General features: G+C 45.5%; 1 protein-coding gene across 4 annotated transcripts in view; it reads left to right on the top strand.

Annotated features, from left to right (window-relative positions):
• The window catches only part of ITGA6 (integrin subunit alpha 6), a 70,969-nt gene that overhangs the window by 14,705 nt on the left and 35,716 nt on the right, over window positions 1–20,548 (top strand). For 3 of the 4 annotated variants that reach the window (XM_014468090.2, XM_023744848.1, XM_014468099.2), the window contains one exon: window positions 19,889–20,013. In XM_014468090.2, coding sequence (XP_014323576.1) covers window positions 19,889–20,013 — 125 coding nt within the window. Of the gene's footprint in view, window positions 1–19,887; window positions 20,014–20,548 lie in introns of those variants that run through there. The other variant, XM_014468102.2, reaches the window with a different exon arrangement.

Here is a 20,548-nt window from a genome sequence, read left to right as displayed (position 1 = left end):
CAGCCCGCTTTGCGCGCGCACGCGCACACCGTACCTTTAAATTTTCACACTGCGCCTCCTCTAAGCCTCGTAATGCTGTTGTTTTTCCTTCTAGTTGAAGAGTCCCTCCTCAGCCAGCCTTCCTGTGGTTCTGGGTGATGTCCGTTCCGTCTTTTAGTTGTATTTTGAAGTGGTTGTTCGAGGCAGCAAATTCCGGTGTTTACCTATGCCGCCATCTTGGTTTCTCCCACTTTTCTCTGTGCTTTTGTGGAAATAGTTGAGAAGCACCGACCAGCCCAACCTTTCTCTGCAGAGGGATAACTGAACCTGGGAAAGTCAAGTGACAGCTCGGTCGTGACATTGTGCGCCCTGAGACCCAGCTATTGATTGCCCGGTCAACCTAATACTGTGCCATACACATCTACCTTTTGGTGAAGTAGCCTATTCTTGGAACGAAACCTTTCTAGAGGGTGCTCTAGAAATGTTAGCCTGAGAGATGTTATCTCTGCTGTTTGTGGACATCTTAAGAGCAAGACTGACAGCCTGTCCGTTTTTGGTTCAAATCTAATAGACAGAAATGGGTCCCTAATACGTGTTGTTAAGCTCTATGAGTTGATTTGATTTCCAAAGGCAGTACAGATTGCTGGAGAACAGGAAGTGGTATGACACTCTCTTCAGAATGAGCCTTTATACCCGGTGGTGGTGGTTCTCAGCCTCCTCCTCCTCCAATTGCGGTAAAATGCACATCACATAACATTCACTGTCTTAGCCGTTTCTGAGTGTGCAGCTCAGTAGTGTTAAGTGTAGTCACATGGTTGTGAATACTCCGGCGCTCCTTCAACTTGTCCTAAAGTGCGTAGATATCAGGCACGTACCAGGTGTACCGGTTAATAATGCGGATTTTGTAATCAAAGAAAACATGACAATCTCAAGAGAAATATCAAAAGTGCTTCATTCAAAGTAATGTCCATCGCCAGCTACACATTTCCCCATCTTTCAGGTAATTTGTGGATACCGTCCCAATAGAACTTTTCTTATTTTGAGGCAAACCATTCAGAGACCAAATTTTCCGCTTCTTCGTACGTTTTGAAGCGCTGCTCAGAAAGTGTGTGTGCCATTGATTGGATCAAGTGGTAATCTGAAGGAGCAAGGTCTGGTGAATACGGCGGGTGGGTTAATACTTCCCAGGCAAGATCTTTTAACGTGTCTTTAACTGGTTTTGAAGTGTGTGATGGTGCGTCATCATGAAGCAAAATTACTTTGCTGTGTCTTCTGGAACATTCTGGTCATTTCATGATCAAAGCATGGTTCAAATTGATTATTTGTTGTCAGTATAAACAGTTTTACCTGGTTTTAGAAGCTCATAACATACCACACCTTGCTGATCCCACCAAACGCAGAGCATTGTCTTCTTTCCGAAGCGATTTGGCATTACAGTTGATGTTAATGGTTGACCTGGACCAACCCATGATTTTGTGCGTTTGGGATTCTCAAAATAAATCCAGGTTTCATTGCCAGTCACAATTTGATGCAAAAAGAACTTTCTTTCATGCCATTGAAGCAACATTTTACTGATGACTTTTTGGTTTTCCATTTGTCTTTGTTCAGTTGATGTGGCACCCATTTTCCTTCCTTTAAAATCTTGCCCATTGCTTGTAAACAATCGGAAATTGTTTGCTGAGCAATGTTTAATCTTTCTGCAAGTTGTTTTTGAGTTTGACACGCATCTTCATCCAATAATGCTTGTAATTGTTGGTCTTCAAACTTTTTTGGTTGACCTGGACGTTCTTTGTCTTTCACATTGAAATCATCACTTTTAAAGCGTTTAAACCAGCGTTCACAAGTATCTTGAGATGGAGCATGTTCACCGTAAGCTTCCCGAAGTATTCAGCAGCACTTTTCTTCAAAATAAAGTAATGAATTAAAACTTCCCACAGATGCTCTTTTTTTGGCATGAAATTCGACATTTTTAAGTGTAAAAATATCTATGATGTTAACATCTTCAACAGATTTGACATATGAAGTTTTGAAGCTTGTTGTCAATACAACAAAATAGCATACATATCAAATCGCATTTTTATCAACATGTGTGTAACTCTATCTATTGAAAAAAATCCGCATTATTAACTGATACACCTAGTATATGCCCCATATTATGAGGCCATAAATTACTGATAAACTAAACTTAAACTAACTATGGAATTGTGCTAAATCATATCATTTGAGATGATACTCTAAAGTAGATTAGTGGCAGTGTAATTAAAAGTTTAACACATTTTATGGTAGAAATTTAAAATTCCATGTCATAGCTTAGAATGGGATTTCCACTTTGGTAAAGAACTGTTCCTGTGTGCCTGGCTCCCTCTGGGCACCTCCAAGGTTCTGGGCATCTTTTTGAGAAACCAGAATCCTGTACGTCCTCAGTGTTGTCGATAAGTTCTTGGAACTGTGGTGAAACAACATATAATGAAAGCAACTTTACCATAGGTTGATTGATATCAACAAGAGTTAAGTTCCCATGGTGTTATAACAAAATGACGTTATTTGAGGACCTGCTGTAATTTTGTCCTAAGCTTTTAACTGAGTTAAAGAGAAAATTGCAACAGATAAAAGGCCTGGCCACATTCATTTACCTCTTATGTCTTGCTGCTCCTCCTACCTAACTCTCTTAGTAGCTTTAAAATGAAACAGTAATTCCAGTGGCACAATATGTTCAGGTTGAGGCTGAGGTTTGATATGATATTTACAGGTCGAAGTTCGAAAGGAAGTGTGTTTGTTCAGGCAACACCAGATTAGACTAACAGCTGTCCCTGGTAGTCAGACCATCTTTAGCTCGTCTTGCAAATACTTCCCGTGTTCACACTACAACCCCCTATCCTGCTCCCCAGCTTCCTTTGGAGCCATGTTAATCTGTTGCCTACAGGCAGTTTTATTTTCTTCCTCTGTTCCTTACCTCTTGATTTTTCTAATGACTGTGTTGTTCAGGTCCTGTTGAGTTTCATACTCTCTTTATTCTTACTGATGTTTTCATTTATGGAATTTCTAATGAGCTGTTTGGGAGCTGTCCGAATAAAAGCTTCCTGACAGTTCTGAATTGTGGGCCTTCTGCAGGCAGGAGTTGGGTCTTATTTTTCTATTTTGCCCAGAGCTTTAACATGGAGCTTAACGTGCATGCTGTCCTCCAAGTAAAACAAAAATGTGCTGTAAAAGAAACCTAAGCCCCGTGCTCGGCCATAGGTGTTTCCATCGGTACAGGAGTGGGAGCAGTCTAGTATTGTTACCCAACCATGCTTTCGTGCATTTCTTGTAAACCACCTGCAGAAGTTAGGAAGGAACTGAGGAACCGATCTAGAAAGGTAGACCACTGTCCCCCTCACTTTATGTCATGAATTGGTGGCCGACTTATGACAGCTGCACCTACATCTCCCCTCCCCTCATGCCCTGAAGTCTTTCTGGTTTCCCACTGACCCCTGGCCTCCTCCTCTCCTGCCCACCCCGAAGCAGGGGTCTAGCTAGCCAATGTGTCTGTTTTTATAAATGTCACCAGAAACTTAAGCGGATCCATTTAAGGCCCACCAGACTGTCTGAGAACCTTTTCTCATCATGGAGTTGGCCATCCCGAGTTCCTGAGATAAGCATTTGTCAGTGAGGAACGGCCTGGGTTTGCCTTTGACCACACATCCAGAAGCAGTTGTGTGTTCCCACCTGGATCCCCACCCCGCTCTGTTCCCGGTCCCTTCCACGCCACTCATGCATGTTTTAGATTAGATGACAGGTGAGGTCAGGAGTCTGACTCAGGCCTGACTCACGGCAGATCCTCCCTTCGCAGGTGGCATTGTCCACAGCATCCAAGGCAAAGGCGTTCGGACTCCGCAGCTATTGGTAAACGGTACTTACCTGCTTGAGCTCTGCACGCGGAGCTGCCTCTGAACTGGACAGGGTCACTCCCTACTGGTTAGTCTGTTATGCCCAGAGCTTGAACGTGGAGCCTAATGTGCATGCTTTCCTCAAAGTAAAACAAAAATGTGCTCTAAAGGAAGGGTGAGCATTTTATATCGCTGGTTGTCATGCCACCGAATGCCTTGGACTTCCACAGGGAAAGGGAGAGTTCTCTCTGTCATTCCATGTTATTCTCTGCCTCACTGGACCACAGTGGAAAGCTTGTCTACCTTTGCAGCTTGGATTTCCTCTCCTCAGTATTTTTCAACCTCTGCCCTCCATTTGCACTTTATTGCAATTCCCAGATGGCCAGCCCAGTGCCGGGCGCACCAGAGGGACAGGTTTATCAGCGTCTTCATTGACGTGTTGTCATGCCTCTTGAATGGGCTGTAAAAGTCAGTCTTTGGCGTTTGCTTGCCTGCAACCGCCTGCATCCAGACAGCATGTGTGAGCTTGCCGTACGCAGTTACGAGGTTTGCTTTCTTCGTGACTTCTGGGCACTGATTTTAACCTCCATGATGACGTCTGCCGGTTTCTCCGCAAGACTTTCAACGACCCGTTGTCCACTGACTGACATCATTGTAGAAATTATAGTCACACGGTACCGCTGAAAATACAAAAACATGTGGAACGAAAAGCCCCCTCCCACCTCCTGGTCTCCGGTCACCCTGTTCTTCCTGGAGGCAACCACTGTTTGACCAGCTTGTTGTGCCTTCTCACAGGCACCTGTACATTTAAGAGCGAATACATACACCCACCTTTTTCACAGGGATGGTAGCATGCCATATGTATTCTTCTGCACCTTGCTCGTTTTCTCTTGCCATGTCATTTTACATATATTTTATTGTTGATAGTATTACAGATATCTATAATTCCCGCCCCAACCCCCCTAGCTTCCTCCCAGCCCCTACCAACCGCCCCAGGTCTTCACCTCTCTTGCCATGTTTTAGTGCCTGATGTTGTAAATAAGAGCTTCCTTCATTTTTAATGTCTGCAGAGCATTCGGTTTTTAGGAGGAATCACAGTTTATTTAATGAGTGTGGGTGTCCAGGTAACTTCTGATCCGTTGCATAGAAAGCAGGGCCGCGGACCTCCTCCTCTCCTTTAAGGAGAGGGCCGACTGAGTCCCAGTGCGGAGGCTTGCCCAGCGCTGTTTAATGGTCCTGGCTGGTTGGGAGGAGGGGCTGGCTGCTCTTCATGACTTGCTCACAAGCTCCGTCCTACCCTCGGATGTCACAGGATACTCTACCAGTGGGGTCGCTGGGATATTTTCAACAAGTGGAGTTGACAGTTTTACACTCGAGCTGTTGCATTCCTGATGGCCTCAGCATTTGAGCCCTCCCCCCCACACCCCCGTACCTGCACTTGTTAAAAAGTACTTGTTAAAATTAGAATGGTTTGTTGGAATATGTGCTAACTGAATACTAATAAGAGCACCGGTAGTGCTCACCACCGCGTTCGTGTTTGAAGGTTATCTGACAGTGTTGCTTTTTCTTTTTTTAAAAAAATATGTTTTTATTGATTTCAGAGAGGAAGGGAGAGGGAGAGGATGATAGAAACATTAGTGATGAGAGAGAATCATTGATTGACTGCCTCCTGCACACCCCCTACCAGGGATCGAGCCTGCAACCCGGGCATGTGCAGGAATCGAACTGTGACCTCCTGATTCATAGATCAACACTCAACCACTGAGCCAATCTGACAGTGATTCATTTGATCCTTGTAACACCAGTAGAAACTTTAGATAGAACCGTTCCACAGATAACCCCCACACAATACCGAACTAATAAGCCGTATAGCTGGCACTTGAACTCACCGAGTCTTCTTGTAACTCCCTCAGTGTTTGATTATGGTTTGGGCTTGCCAGTCTGTTACAGGGCAGGTAAGAAGGCATGCGGTATCTGGAGACAGTACGTGCTCAAGCACGTACCATATTATCCTGATAACGACAGGCCCACGTCAGACTGATGGTCAGCAGGTGTATGCCAGTGCAGTAGCTCTAGTTGTTAAACTGTTGAAATACTTCTGGTTGGTAAATTGCTTTTTCCCCACCTCCCTGAGGGTCCCTCAACACTGCCCTGGCCACTGTTCTCATAGGACGTTCCTGTCTCCCCATATTTCCCCCCACAATCCAGCAATTAAAGGGGACATGTCCTAATACAACAGGGGCCTCTGGGGCACAGCTCCAATGTCATGTCACCATCTGTGTCGGTTAATTCCCAGGCAGAACTGATTGCGAAATATTTTTAAATATCATCTTTAAATGTAGGAGTGGAGTAGTAAACAATGTAATTGTTTAGCAATGCAACTTCTGTAAATATTGACATAGGTACACTTTTTAAATTGCATTCTTGTTTTGTTCACAGTATCCTATTTCTACATCTTTTTAAAAAAAAAAAACATATGAAAGATCTCGCTTTTGTCTCCCTGTTATGTGAGCATCTGGGTGGCTGGTCTGAGCTGTCAGGAGCCAGTACTTGTCCTCCTTGTTGCTGTACCATGTGCAGCCTCTGCCTGGGAATCCGCGGTGGCAGCATCTACATTCTAGGCAGGATGACGAAAGGGACAAAGGAGTAGAGCCAAAGGCTTGTGGGCGCCATCACCAACAGGAGCCTCCTGGTAGCAGCAGAGTGACACTGTGCCATGTGTCCCTGCATCAGGATCGAGTTCTGTGGCAGGTCCAGCTGGAAGGGGCGGCTGGGATCTTTATTCACGGGGCCTTATGCCCAAGCAGAAATTCTTTCCTTATGGCAAAAGGGGAGAGCTACTATCGGGCAACAGCCAGCAGTCGCTGGCACAGCTACTAAGCCTGTTGTTTCAGTTATCTTGTTTAGAAAATAAACGATGTGATCTTATTAATTTCCTGAAGAAAATATTGAAAAATTTGGATTTCTTAAGTTATTGGAATAATAAAATGGATATGGTGACTTTTTAAATTTTGTTTTTTTTTAATCTTCACCCGAGGAGTAAAGATATTTTTTCCATTGATTTTAGAGAGAGTGGAAGGAGAAGGGGGGAAGGGGAGAGAGAGAAACATCCATGTGAGAGAAATAGAAACATTGATGTGAGAGACTGGTTGCCTCCCGCATGCACCCCAGCCAGGGATTGAACCAAACTGCAACCCAAGCATGCTGGGAATTGAACTGGCGACCCGCTAGTGTGCAGGCCACTGCTCTAACCACTGACCCATGCTGGCCAGGGCGTGGTGACTTTTTAACTATTCCATTTTTCTTCCTGGTTTTTGTTAAACTATTTTACTGAAAAATGATGGATTCTTTTATAAATGAGCTATTTAATAACAGCTTTTAAGAAATTTAAAAAAAAGAGTTGGCACTGATAATATTGATGCTTGGCACACTGCCATATGAAAGCCTGGTTGAGAACAACATAGTTGAATTTTAAAATTGTTGAATGTGGTGATAGATGGTGATAGATGATACAATACACTTTGTTCATTTAACAGAAATGTACTAAGCATCTGCTCTGTGTCAAGCACCGTGTGAAGGTCAAGGATAGGAGTGTGGTCTCATGGTCCAGTTCATATAGGTTCTTAGACTTGTTCCTTGAAAGGACAGTTCACTGAACACTTGTAATTTGCACCTCGAAAGTCAGGTACCTGATCTTTTAGAAAGAAGCACAGGAAGTGACTAAGGGCCACATTTAACAAGATCTTGGCAGCTGCTTTGTGAAACTGAAAGAACAGGGCTGCTTGGAGACTTTTATTTTTCCTTTCCTTACTGCAGTAGATAACAGCATTTTTATTACGGCTGAGTGATGTCTTACCGGTAGGAGTTGCTTGGTCAGCCCTTTCAGCCAATAATTTTATTCTGAAAACGAGCTGGTTCTATATTTATACCTATACGTTATAAATTTGTGTGGAATTGAAGTACAATTCTTGGCCATTTAAAATGTAGGCCAGGTATATTGTAATTTTCCCTTGTGGGGGCTAATGGCATTCATTCCTTGAGATTATTTAAGTCCTTATTTTTGAGAAATTAGAAGCAAGTGTGGAACCAAGGTCATACCAAAACGTGATGCCAGGAATAGAACCAGAATTCCTTCCCCACTGCCCTCTCCACTTTGCTGACCTGACCACCTGTGTTGGTATTCCATTTAAATGGTTGAGATGGATGACATGATTTCACATCTTTTTTTTTTCTTTTTCTGGTTGATGGTAGAGATTTCTGAACTGGAGGAGGAGTTGACTGTTGTGGATAATAAAGCATGATCTGCTTTGGGTGTTCCTTTATTGCATGAGTTCCCTTGTTCTTGGTCAGAGACACACCTGTAGCAAAAAGTACCTAGTCAGCTAAGAACTGGAACCCTCAGGCTCCAACCTCACAGGAGTCTCGTAGTCACTGGAAACTGGATTCAGTTCTGGCATGTTTCTCCAAAGAGACAGGAAAAAAGGTTTTTTTGGTGAAATTCTGGAAAGGTCAGGACAAAACTTACTGATTTTTGATACAGATAAAGGCAACAAGTATTTTTGGGCCCCTGTGAGATGCATCTCAAACCCATAGACCTTAATTAGAACCAACCACCTTCTTATAATATACTTTAAAAAATAAATCCTTGCCGGAGGATGTTTTCACTGATTTCAGAGAGAAAGAGAGGAAGGGAGAGAAGCATCCATGAGAGAGAGAAACATTAATCAGTTGCCTCTCATACATGCCCGACCCGGGATCAAACGCATAATTTGAGCATGTGCCCTGACTGGGAATCGAACTGGCGACCCTTTGGTGCATTGGACGAAGCTCCAACCAACTGAGCCACACCCGCCAGGGCAGAAGATGCTCTTTTTTAAAAAGGTGGGTAGATCAAAGTGCTTCAGTGATGTTTTTGTCCAAACAAGCAGAAAGGAGAGTGTGGGTTTTGTGGTTTAGAGTAAGATCAGAGAGTGCAGGGCACAGCTCCTGTTTCGTCACTTACCATCTGTGTGACCTTGGGCACGTGGCTTGTCCTCTCTGAACCTGCATCCACATTTGTGAAGTGGGTGGTGGAAATAGTGTCTACTTCCTGATAAACTTAGAGCAGAGTGCCTAATATAAGAGCAGGGGACAGGAGAGCTGCCAGGGTATTGCTAACAATGACAGGTTGTTTGCCTTCATTTGCAGGTAGGGGATATGTTTTTTATTATGTGATTTCTTGGAAGGTTATGAGAAATCTAGTCTTTTGAAAGTGAGATTTATAATTCACAGAGAAAAGGGAGCCTCAGCCTTCTAATCAGATTTCTGTATGTGAAAGCTCAAGGCTAGGCGGTAAGCAGATTTGTTCCACTGTGAGTTGTAACTCATACTTGCCCAACTGGATCAGCCAGTTTGTATAGTTAAATAGGTTTTGAATTTTCTTGGCCAAACACCCTTGAGGTTACAAAAATAAAATAGGACGACTTTTCTGCCCTCAAGGAGTTTATCGCCCACTGAAGGGGAGCTGGGAGAAAGCCTGTCCAGGCAAGTTTACTTTGGAAAAAGTGAAAGTTGAGCTCAGGGTCTTGAAGGCAAATCCATATGGAAAGCGTGGAGCTGGGGTTTGGAAATTGTTGGTAAGGAGAGCTCTCGTGAGGTGGGGGCAGGATGGCAGGAAGCACAGTGAGCAAAGGTACCAAGCAAGGCCTTTGTGTGCCCGGAAGTGAGGAGAGTTGGGCCAACTGATGGTAGGTGGCCGGGGTGTGGCCAGATGGCGGAGGGATGGCTACCAGTTGTATTGGGAAGGTACGGCATGTGGGAAGGGTGTGGGGCTTGAAGTCCTACCCATGTCAGGTAATGTCTGAGCCTTGGTTTATTCGTCTCTAAGTTGCTGAGACATATCTGAATAGAAGTGTATGTGAAGGACTTGTAATTACAGAGTGTCATAGTTGGCTCACTGCTCAGGGTGCTGCGCTTCTTGTGAAAAAGAGCGTTGGGCTGCCTGAGGAGTAGCCACCTAGGGTTGCAGTGAAGAGTCCTGGTGCCCAGTCTTACTGCTGAGACTGTGGAGGGATTTGACATTCTGGGGAGGCCTCTCACACGATACAATGGAATATCGTTTTAGTTTGATTCAGAAAGAGGTGGGATATAGTCACTTTCCTTGTCCATCTTTCTCCTCCTACTAGTTCTTTGCAGGTGGTTAGTTGTTTTGATTATGAAGGGGATAATGCAGGCCGTGTAATTCACTGTGACCTGGCAGGTCCTTTATGAACCATCATCCTTGTTTCCCTAAAACTGGGGGCTCAGATGAGTTCAAACTGGGCTCCTTGACACCAGGGAGTAGTTGGGGCGGCAGGCAGCAGATCTGCCCAAAGGGATACCAGGGTGCAGTAATATTTGCTAATGCTCAGGACCGCTGAGTATCAATATTGGTGAATGCAGAGATCTCAGGTATATTTCTTCAATCATATATATATCAGTAAATAATAATATATATTATTACTGATTTACTGATTTTCTGGTTGCAGAGGAGAGAGAATCAGGCCAGGCCCTCTCTCCCCTGAGAGGAACTTGGCACAGGCAGAGATGCACAGTTTGGGTGAAAACGCAAACAAGCTTTAATGCCTCCTCTCCTTCTCTTCATCAGGTGGAGCAGGGAGGGGAGGAAAGGGCAGAACCCCTCCGCCATCTCGCCAGGCTACCAGGTTTGCTGCTGGTGACCAGGGGATGGTGGAAGGGTGTGGCATTCCCTCTTGACCACTGTCCCTGGGAAAGCTGGAGGAGGGACAGTGCTGCTGTCAGTGGACAACTGGAGAGTCCCCTGGTTGGGGAGAAGGGCTCTCATAAAACCGGCGGAGCTTGGTGACCAGACAGGCTGCTCCTGTGGAGACTGAGCACAGGGCCTCCCGGGCCAAAGCACTCACAGTGCCTGTGGAACCACGGCCAGATCCGGCCACACCATTGGAATTCCAAGCAGGGCATCATTACATTCAGGCGGCTGCATGAGTCAATTGCTTTGCCAGCTTTATATCTGAGGCTGGGGTGACCGTGTAATGTGTCTTCCACACTAGGGCATTTTTTGAGAATGAAAGGGGGCCCAGGACAAAGGTCCTGGGGGAGTTTGTATGTATGGTCAGCCTGGCTAAGGACTGCAGGCTTTAACCACTCTGTGCTTTGTGGATAGTCCGATGACCAAATCTGGCTCAGTACAACATGGCCTTTCTGCAGAAGAGCCTAGAGCTTGCAAGAGAGAAGGCATGGCCCAGGGCCTTTCTTACGATGTCTGTCCAAAGCGCCATGTTCTCCGATTTGGGGGTCTTGAAGAGCTGTTTCCTGTACACCCTTGAATATAAGGCAAGATTTCTTTTCACCCCAAAACTATCCTGCCTTATATCTGAGCCTTATAAAACCATCCTCCTGTGACAGCTGCCCTCTTGATTACTTTATTGTGAACCACAAAGTTCTGTTATAAACACATTAGCCTAAAAGGACCATAATCAGTTGTAATTGTGGGTGTGGAAAGAGGTTAAATTTGGTTTTAAAATATTTTAAATAAAATAAACTGATTTAAAGAAGTGAACTAAATTTCTTTTCCTCCATTTGGTAACGATTCTTCAGGACTTGGCATCCAGATTGCAAGTCTTGGATATTGCTGTAAACTTCAACATGTCCTGGAAGTGCTCTGGAAAACGGGCTCAGACATTGCTTTTAGGAAGTAATGTCAAAGAAACATAGGAAGTTTGAACAAAATCACTTCATGAAATACAAATAAAACTATTTTAAGAGAATGTTTAATATGTTATTTTACACTTTTATATAAATGATCAAATGTTGTCAATCAACTATTTCATCTACATCATAAAAGCCTAAATATACAAAGTGGCAAAACAGCACACCTTTTTTGGATTTTTTTCTGTGGAAAGAGTCTTATGTGTGTAGGCCTGCACCTGGCGTGTGAGGGGTGGTAGCAGCGCTAAAGAGATGTGGCAACAGCTGGGAAGGACATTGCCCTCAACTGCGGGGGAACTAGGCTGCGATGAAAATCTGATTCCTTCAAGATAGTGGATTTTGACTTGGGGTTCCAGGTGGTACTCTGGGTGTACTTCCCTCCAGGCTCCTCAGGGCCCCGTGGTGGCTGGGAGATTACCGGAAGGCAGAAAGCAGGTGGGCTCTGCTTTGCAACCTTACTACAGGAAGGAGTCACAATCAGGTGGGAGCTGAGAACGGAGGGGGTTCTCCCCTGTGGCCACCTGGGGGTCATCAGTGAGGCGTGGCCTGGGAAGGGGGCGTGGCCTGGGAAGGGGGCGTGGCTCTGGAACGAAGGTCTTTGTGGAGGTCCACAGACGCCACTTGACACCCTCATCCACTAACTCAGCAGAGTACAGGCTGCTGGCATTTATTATTCTAGCCAGAAACAAAACAAAAACCCATAACACTTCTTTGGCAGGGCGAGGGATGGAAATGTTGACATGTGCATGTTTTACAAAGCTTAATTCAGTTATAACTCAACTAAAAAAAGAATGGATTCCTGTAGAAGAGGTGAGGGAGGCAGTGACATTGTTTTCAAAAAGGGTAGGATGAAGCCTTCCTCCTCCAGCGTTAGAGGAGTGGTCTGCAGCCTGACAACAGCTCCCTACCCACTGAGCCTGAAGTGAAAACCTCCCGCAGCAGGCCCCTCCCAGGGCTCCCTTTCAGAACCCCTGCTCTGCCGAGACCCAGCCAGAAAGGGGCCTTTTCCCACAACAGCCAAACAGGAGAGCCAAGGATTAGAGCCAGCAGCAGAAAAGGTGACTGAAGTAACCAACAGAAAAACGGGAAGAAACATGATCCAGGGACAGGAAGAGACCTGGGGAGGGGAGAGACTTCTAGGTAAAATACTGAAATACTCAGAATTTTGAGAACATACTAAATTCACAAAAGAAGAATAGGATGCATTATGTAAAAGACGCAATCAGAATGAAAAGCTTTTGGAGATTATAAGTGCTGACATTTAAATTTTTATTGAATTTAAATTTAATTGAAATTTAAAATAGAAGGACTGGGAAATAAAGTTGAAAAATCCCAGAACCACAGAGAGGAGAGGAAAAAGAGAAGGTAGATTCATCCAAAGATAATGGAATGAGGGAAATGATCAATGCAGGGTGGGTGTTTCCTGGAAAGTGGTGTGCCGAGTCTATAAACCGAGAGAGGCCGCACAGTGCCCAGTGAGCGAATAAAGGCTCCCACACAGACACTGTCCTGCTGTTCAGAACACCTGGGGCAAAGTGGAGAGCCTCAGAGTCGCCCTCAAAGAAATGAAAATTGGACTTAACATCAGAATTTTTATTGGCATCGCTGGATACTAGAAAGAATTAGAGTGTTAACATCAAAGAAAATGTTTTTCCCTAGTTCCTACACCCAAACTATCCAGCTGGAGAGAGTGGAATAATGACATTTTTGTCTATGCAGGGACTCAGTTTACCTTTCATATAGTGTTCCTTAGGGTGTTATTTAAGAAAGTAATTCAGCCCTAACCGGTTTGACTCAGTGGATAGAGCCTGTGGACTGAAGGGTCCCAGGTTAGATTCTGGTCAAGGGCATGTACCTTAATTGCGGGCACATCCCCAGTAGAGGCATGCAGGAGGCAGCTGATCAATGTTTCTCTCTCATTGATGATTGTAACTCTCTATCCCTCTCCCTTCCTCTCTGTAAAAAAATCAATAAAATATATTTTTTTAAAAAAGAAAGTAATTCAAATAAGAGGAAAATGTGGGAACCCAGGTCAAAGCAGATCAACCCAGGAGGGCAGGGAGGGAAGCTCCAGGAGGACCCTGTAGCAGGCCTAGAGGAGCAGTCTGGATGGTAGCAGGAGGTGCAAGGGCTCTGAGAAGGAAACTGGGACCAAGGAGGTCCCGATTCCATGCAGGTATGACTGGGAGCGTAGGAAAGATTGAGGCTAGAATAAACAATGTAAGGAGAAGGAAAGGCAATGAGAAAGGAAAGCCAAGAAAAGCAAAAGTCATGGTCTAAATGCGAAGTACACCAATTGATAGAATGTAAGATAAGTCTGACCTTGATGCTAGGAACAGTTTCCTTTGAGGTCGAGGGCTTCTGATACTGGTCTCAGATAGAAAGAGGATCATTTCAGTGCAGTTTGGTTCAGCACTGAATAATATTTACCTGTTTGCATTAAAGAACAGATGACCGAATTGTGGTTACATGACAAAATGTAAGTGGTATAGCTAACAGACGGTTGGTCTTGGAGAAACCAAGAGGAAAGTTTGGGAGAAAGGGTTAGATTGCTGATAGTGTCATGTCACCGCCTGGGGAATGGAGAGGTTGTATTAGAAGTCGATGAAGGGAAAAGTAGAGGTTAACATGCATTATGTAAAACTTAAAGGGTAGCAAGGAGAAGAACTAACGTCATATAGTTATTAAACATAGACAAAATAGCAAGTAGTTTAAGTACTTTTCATATTGTGGGGTCAACAAGTATTGCTTAAAGCTGATATATCAAGAAATAAATGTATAAACAATATCTAGAGTTAAAAGTAAATTCAGAAATTTAAACAAAAACTTTGCCCAGAGAGTGGGGCTTGGGATGAGTTTGGAATCAGTTGCTTTCCATTGTAAGTTCTTTCTTTTTTATTTGTATTTTTTACTTTAACAAAAATTAAAAAAACTAACTTTGAAGATGGGTTAAATGAAGAGAGAACAGTTGAAACGGTTAATGCCATCTCCTAATTTTTTAAGGCTTAATTTGGACAAACTAAGAAGGCTAGGCTGTGTTTTAAATTAAGCAATAATAGTGTCCTTGTCCTAATGAAGCAATAGTTCATGTTTCCTGAGACAAAGTTGCATGGCTGGAGGCAGGATCTTTAATCCTTGAGGAAATGAATTATTGCCAAAAACAATGAAGCAAAGCTGCTATTGTCCCCAGAGTTTGGAAAGTGCCCCAGTATTTAAGACTTTTGGTTGAAGTAGTTATATAAAAGTATGCTAATTGGGTGAGAACTTGACTATAGGAAACAGGAGTGTGGCTTATTTGAATAAGTTTGTTGAAATAACCTTGTGGTTAATAGCATGATAGGGAGTCCTGAATCTTTGTGCCGAGAATTCTGATCTAGACTCAACGACTTGAATTTATATCATATTCTCAGTTACAGTCTCACTTGTGTAGTTAGCCTTTTACATTCCATTTTACTGTTTCAAATTTTATTCCTCATCAGTTTTGTCGTGTATTCTATTTTTTATTTTTGTTAATCCTCACCCAAGGATATTTTTTCCATTGATTTTTAGAGAGAGTGGAAGGGAGGGGGAGAGACAGAGAGAGAAACACCGATGTGAGAAACATCGATTGGTTACCTCCTGCATGCGCCCCGACCAGGGCCAGAGATTGAGCCTGCAACCCAGGTATGTGCCCTTGACTCGAATTGAACCAGGGACCCTTCAGTTGGCCGGCTGATGCTCTATCCACTGAGCCAAACCAGCTAGGGCTGTTGTGTCTTCTAAATGTGGGTTTTCAATATGTTGGAATCCCCAGGCATTTTTATATCAGTATGGCTTTAAAATAGTGGAGGTCATTGTCCACTGCCGTGTGGAAAGCAATTTCAGAAATAATTTTTCCTGTTCCTCTGGTGTCTAAAACTATCTTAGTTTAAACCCAAATTCTTTCCCTTCCTTGATGCAGTTTTCCTTTGGACCTGATATGGAAATAGGCTTCTTAGACGCTGTTCTGTTCATTTCCACTACTTCCCATTGGAGGCCATAATTTATATCGCTTAGTCCCTGTCACTCTGAACGTTGTTACTGTAGTTCTGGATTCCTCCACACGTACTGGGTGGGTCAGTACTAAGAGCAGCTGCCATTGCTGTGCTTCTTAAGAGAAATGAGCTGAACAGCCCGGCAGCTGCTGCCCAGGTGCCAGGAGCTGCTGTGGGTATCTTCCGGTGGTGCCCAGAGATGCCTGCTGCTCTCTGAATCCAGCATCAAAGGGCATTGGGGGCAAAGGGAAGGAAGCTGGGGTTTGAGCAGAAACCGGGTGTTGGTGTGGCCCGAGGGTCCCCTAGATGCAGACTGTCCCTCCGGGAGCTGCGCCCTCCCTGCTGGCTCAGGAGCTGGCTTTGTTCCGAAGGCGTAGACCAGGGTCCTGAAGGACTTGGGTTAGGAAGTAGATGGGTTGCACCAGGGACGGTGTCACTGACTGGACACAGCTCTGTTTTTGATTTGTTCTTGCCAGACGCAGCCTCAGCTAATGGCTGTGTCCTCCTGTGATGAAGGCTGGTTCTGAGCAGAATGAAGAGTTTGCCTATTTCCTGAACCAGAGAGGGCAGCTTTAGCTTTACCCTGAGGATGAAGACACCTGCCAATTGTTGAGTTTGGTTGGGGTGACTGTGTTCTCCCATTAAGGTGCTACCTTACCTTTTCCATGACTCTGATTTTATCTGACTTAACCCATCCCCCAATCATTGTTTTGCTGATTTTCCTGTATGTGTGGTCCCAGGGACACCCCCTCCCCCCCATGAGTGTCTGCTCTTCCTCCTTTGGCTGCCAGGGCCTGGGCCTAAGGCCACAGAGCACCCCTGCCTTCTCCCATCCCAGGTGGTGCCTTAGCCACAAGGGTAAGGGACTCAGTGGAAGATGGAGGTGTACCAAGTAGGGAGAAACCCTAGGACGCAGCCAAGAGAAAAGGCGCTGGGAGGAAGTGCTGCTCTGTAAATGGAATAATCTCTGCAGCTTTTTACACAACGTGATGCAAGGAAACACCTGTCTCCCGCAGGGCACAGCAGGCGGCGGAAGTGTGGGGCTCCGTGGCTCTATCTCATCACTGCTATTCCTCTGGCTCCTTCCCTCTCGGCCTTCCCTCTGGCTCTCTGCTCCTCACCTGGCCCCTCCAGCTCCACATTACCTCTGGGTGATACCTTCCGCCCAGGCAGGCTTTGGCGCCCTCCTCTGGCTGCGCACAGCACTCTGGCCCGCCCTCGCCTTTCCTCTACCTTCCTGTGGTTTAATGACCAGCTTATGGCTCTGGCTCCATAAGGGACAGTTTGGCAGGAAGGGGAGGGGATGAGTCCTTATTCAGCCTAGGAGGCTCTTGACTGTGGAATGAATAAGCGAAGGAATGAGCAAGTACAGTACACAGGAAACAACAAGCCCCGTACCTGCCCCAGGTAGGTTGCCAGCCTCCTTGGGCGTGGCCGAGGAGAGGAGGTGGTCAGAGGAGATACAGTAATAATCTTGGAACTCTGGGCTGCTCCTTCAAGCCTTCCGGTGGGAGTTGGTTACCTTTACAGGAAATCTCTTCCCCGATCTTCACCCCGCCCACTCGTGCTGTGGCGCTGCCTTCCCCCGCTGCCTTCCCGCATTGAGTCTTGCATACAGTGCAGGTCTTATTTCAGTGTTTCATCTGGGTAGGGTTTGCCCTTTCAGCGGGTGGAAAATGCCTTAACGTCCTGCGTTCTAGTTCCTAGGAAGCCTTTTAAAAGGACGGAGAAAGCATTGCTCCAAAGTAATTTTTGTCTTGGCTACCAACTAGTTGTGAGATCTTAAGGCAGAGCAATCGCCCTCCTTCCACACGTCTCTGTTCTCCACCCGTCTAGCTAGAGGCGGGATGTGCTCTCTGTGCTTCCAGTGCTCACACCTCGTGACTGTGATTCTGACCCCCACACCTGGCTTATCCCTGCCAGGACCTGGGACAGGGTTCCGTCCCCACACCTGCCAGGTAATTGAACCTGTTTGCTCACAGTCCAGGCCAGGTCACCTCTCAGCTATTTGTCAGAGCTCCTGGGATCATGAACATGAATGGAATAGGTGTGGGGTGGCTCCATGGAGACCCCTGTGGCCCTTGGCCTTGCCTTTGCCAAGAAGTTCCAGGCACCAAGGACTCCGCCTCGGTCCTGCTCAGACTCCGTTCCAGTTCTGAACCTTGGTGTGATTAGTTTCGTCCCTTCAAGGGTAGGGAGGATTGGAGGTGGCGGCTGACTGGGCCACCATGCAGGGGTCTGGGAGGAACGATGGTGTTAGGGATGCGTGTTCTCATGTGAGTCACGCCTCAGTCTATAAGACCCTGCTTCACTGGCTCTACCTGGGCACAGCCTGGTTCCCCTCTGTTTTCTGAGTGCATTTTCTACCTGTTGCACCCACTGCATTGCGCTGGTTAAAAAAAATTCATTCAGTCCTTCAGGGGGATCACAGCAGAGGCAGGGTAGGGACTGTTTGCTTTGTGGGTTGATTTTTTGCTTCTGTGTCTGAGGTTTGTTGATTTCTTGAAGGCCAGGAGTGGCTTGTTTTCTGTTTGGGGGAATTTGTAGTTTGTTCATATTCGTTTTCTCGGCTCTTTTCCTCAGTTCCAGCCTCATTTCTCTCGGTCAGTCAGGAGTGTGTTCTTTCTTTAAGCACTTGTCCCCACCAGTCAGCGAGATCCCAAAGATTGTAAAACTGCTGGTAAGTAAAGAGCGTTAGCAAAAGGAACCCAGCAGAAAGGTTGTGGGTCTCCAAGGATCCCTCCTGGCTGTGAAACTGAGATTTTGAGGACTGTGTGTTTGGGTTGGGGGCCCCTCTTAGAGGAGATAGCGTGAACACCGGGGTGGGAAGAAAGAAGCAATATTATGATGGCTAGTACATACACGGAACCACCCAGACCCTCCCTGAATCCTTTATGCAAGACCGATCGGGTGATAGTGGAGGAGTTTGTCAGAGATGGTAAGATTGCCAAGATTAGTAAGAATTGATGGGGAAAGAGGCCAACACTGCAAAAGAGAGGAATTCATTGAGTTTTATCTTGGGCAAAGGTTAGGTGCTAAATCATTGTTGTTAAAAAAAGTAAACTGATGCATATTAAATTTTTTACAAGTTTATTTGAGCAAAAGTGGATTCAAATCGCCAAAATGGAAGAGGTTAGGAGTGCTCCAGCAATAGGAGCGGGGGAAAGATTGATACAGACAAAGCAAGGAAGCAAAGAAAGGAGAGGACTTGATCAGGTCTAGGTTAAAGCCTCCTTGGCTGTTTGTGATTGGTTGTCCTTGGGGTTTGACTTGGTAACCTTGAGACATTTACAAGCTTAGATTTCTTTTTTTCCCTCACGTAGGCCACCATGACATTAGAGCCATGCCAGTCTAATAGCTTTCTGGTTTAACTCACTTAACAATACAGAAGCTGAAATCTAGGGTATAGTAAAAATTACCTTTGAAAAATACCTCAGGAAGACACAGTACATGTTAGAAATTGACATTTTCTATCACTTGTTATGTTTAATGTGACAATTTCCCCCCTTCCATTGTGAGACTGTTGGTTTTGTCTCTTGCGTTCCATAGGATCACCTTGCAGTGGGTCTCAACCTCCTGGCCCTTTAAATACAGTTCCTCATGTTGTGACCCAACCATAAAATTATTTTCGTTGCTACTTCATAGCTGTAATGTTGCTACTGTTATGAATCGTAATGTAAATATCTGATATGCAGGATGGTCTTTTTTTAAAAAAATATATTTTATTGATTTTTTACAGAGAGGAAGGGAGAGCGATAGAGAGTTGGAAACATCAATGAGTGAGAAACATCAATCAGCCGCCTCCTGCACAGCCCCCACTGGGGATGTGCCCGCAGCCAAGGTACATGCCCTTGACCGGAATTGAACCTGGGACCCTTCAGTCCGCAGGCCGACGCTCTAGCCACTGAGCCAAACCGGTTAGGGCTGCAGGATGGTCTTAGGTGACCCCTGTGAAAGGGTCGTTGGACCGCCAAAGGGGTCGCAACCCACAGGTTGAGAACCGCTGGCTTAGGTGAAGGGGTCATGTTCTATGAAAACTCTTTTAAAACAACAGAATCGTACTCGTGAGAGAGCTGCTGCTACTAGGAGCGATGGGAGAGATGGACGTATTTTTGTTTGGTTTCAGCAGCCCCTCTCCTTGTGCTTGACTTGCGTAGGAGTTGCATGTGTGTGTGTTGCAGTCACATGACTCTACCTTTGCTCCCCTCCCTGCCTCGGCTGCAGAGACTTAGTGGACTCCTTGACAAAGTGTAAGCCCAATATCTCGGTACTGACTCGTTGAGATGTATTAAACTCACAGCTCCAATTCTCTTTTGTCCACAGGTTGCTGGTGGGGGCCCCTCGGGCAGTGGCCCTTCCGCTGCAGCGGGCCAACCGGACAGGAGGCTTGTACAGCTGCGACATCACCTCTCGGGACCCGTGCACACGGATTGAATTTGACAACGATGGTGTGTTCTGCGCGCTCTCGGGGTTCCCTGGGCCAGCTCCTCGGTACCCCGCTTGCTCTTTCCATGAGGAAGGAAAGGGGGACCAGCATGCATTCTTGGAGAGAGGGCGGCCACTTTTAATTGCATCAGCCTTAACTGTTTCTTGTTTGCCCTGAAAACATTTACTACTTTCTAAATCCCATTGAGATGCCCAGTATTGCGGCTCCTCCTAGCCCTGATATGGTGTATTGATGCTGCCACCTAGCGACGTGTTGAAGTTCTACAGGAGGCTGTTGAAAAGCTGAATTCAGAGCAGGGAAGAGAATTGAATGGGCATGTCTTGTACATAGCAGCCGAAAGTTCTCTCTTGCTGTTAAGTATTTGGGAGAAAGCCGATTTTAAATTTCAGATCTCTCTGAAATGAGCCGACCAACATGGGTAAATTTTGCCCTACTGTCTCAGGTACAGGCTGGTTTTGTGAGGACTGTATGTTGGGCAGAGCAATTATTAGCGACTGAGAAGCTCCAACCAAACCTCATTTGACATACGTGGTCTG

The sequence above is a fragment of the Myotis lucifugus genome, unplaced genomic scaffold, assembly GCF_000147115.1.
Source record: "Myotis lucifugus unplaced genomic scaffold, Myoluc2.0 scaffold_5, whole genome shotgun sequence".
NCBI classification, from domain to species: domain Eukaryota; kingdom Metazoa; phylum Chordata; class Mammalia; order Chiroptera; family Vespertilionidae; genus Myotis; species Myotis lucifugus.
Note: the sequence above shows the minus strand (reverse complement) of the source record. Positions and strands in the feature narration are given on the sequence as shown.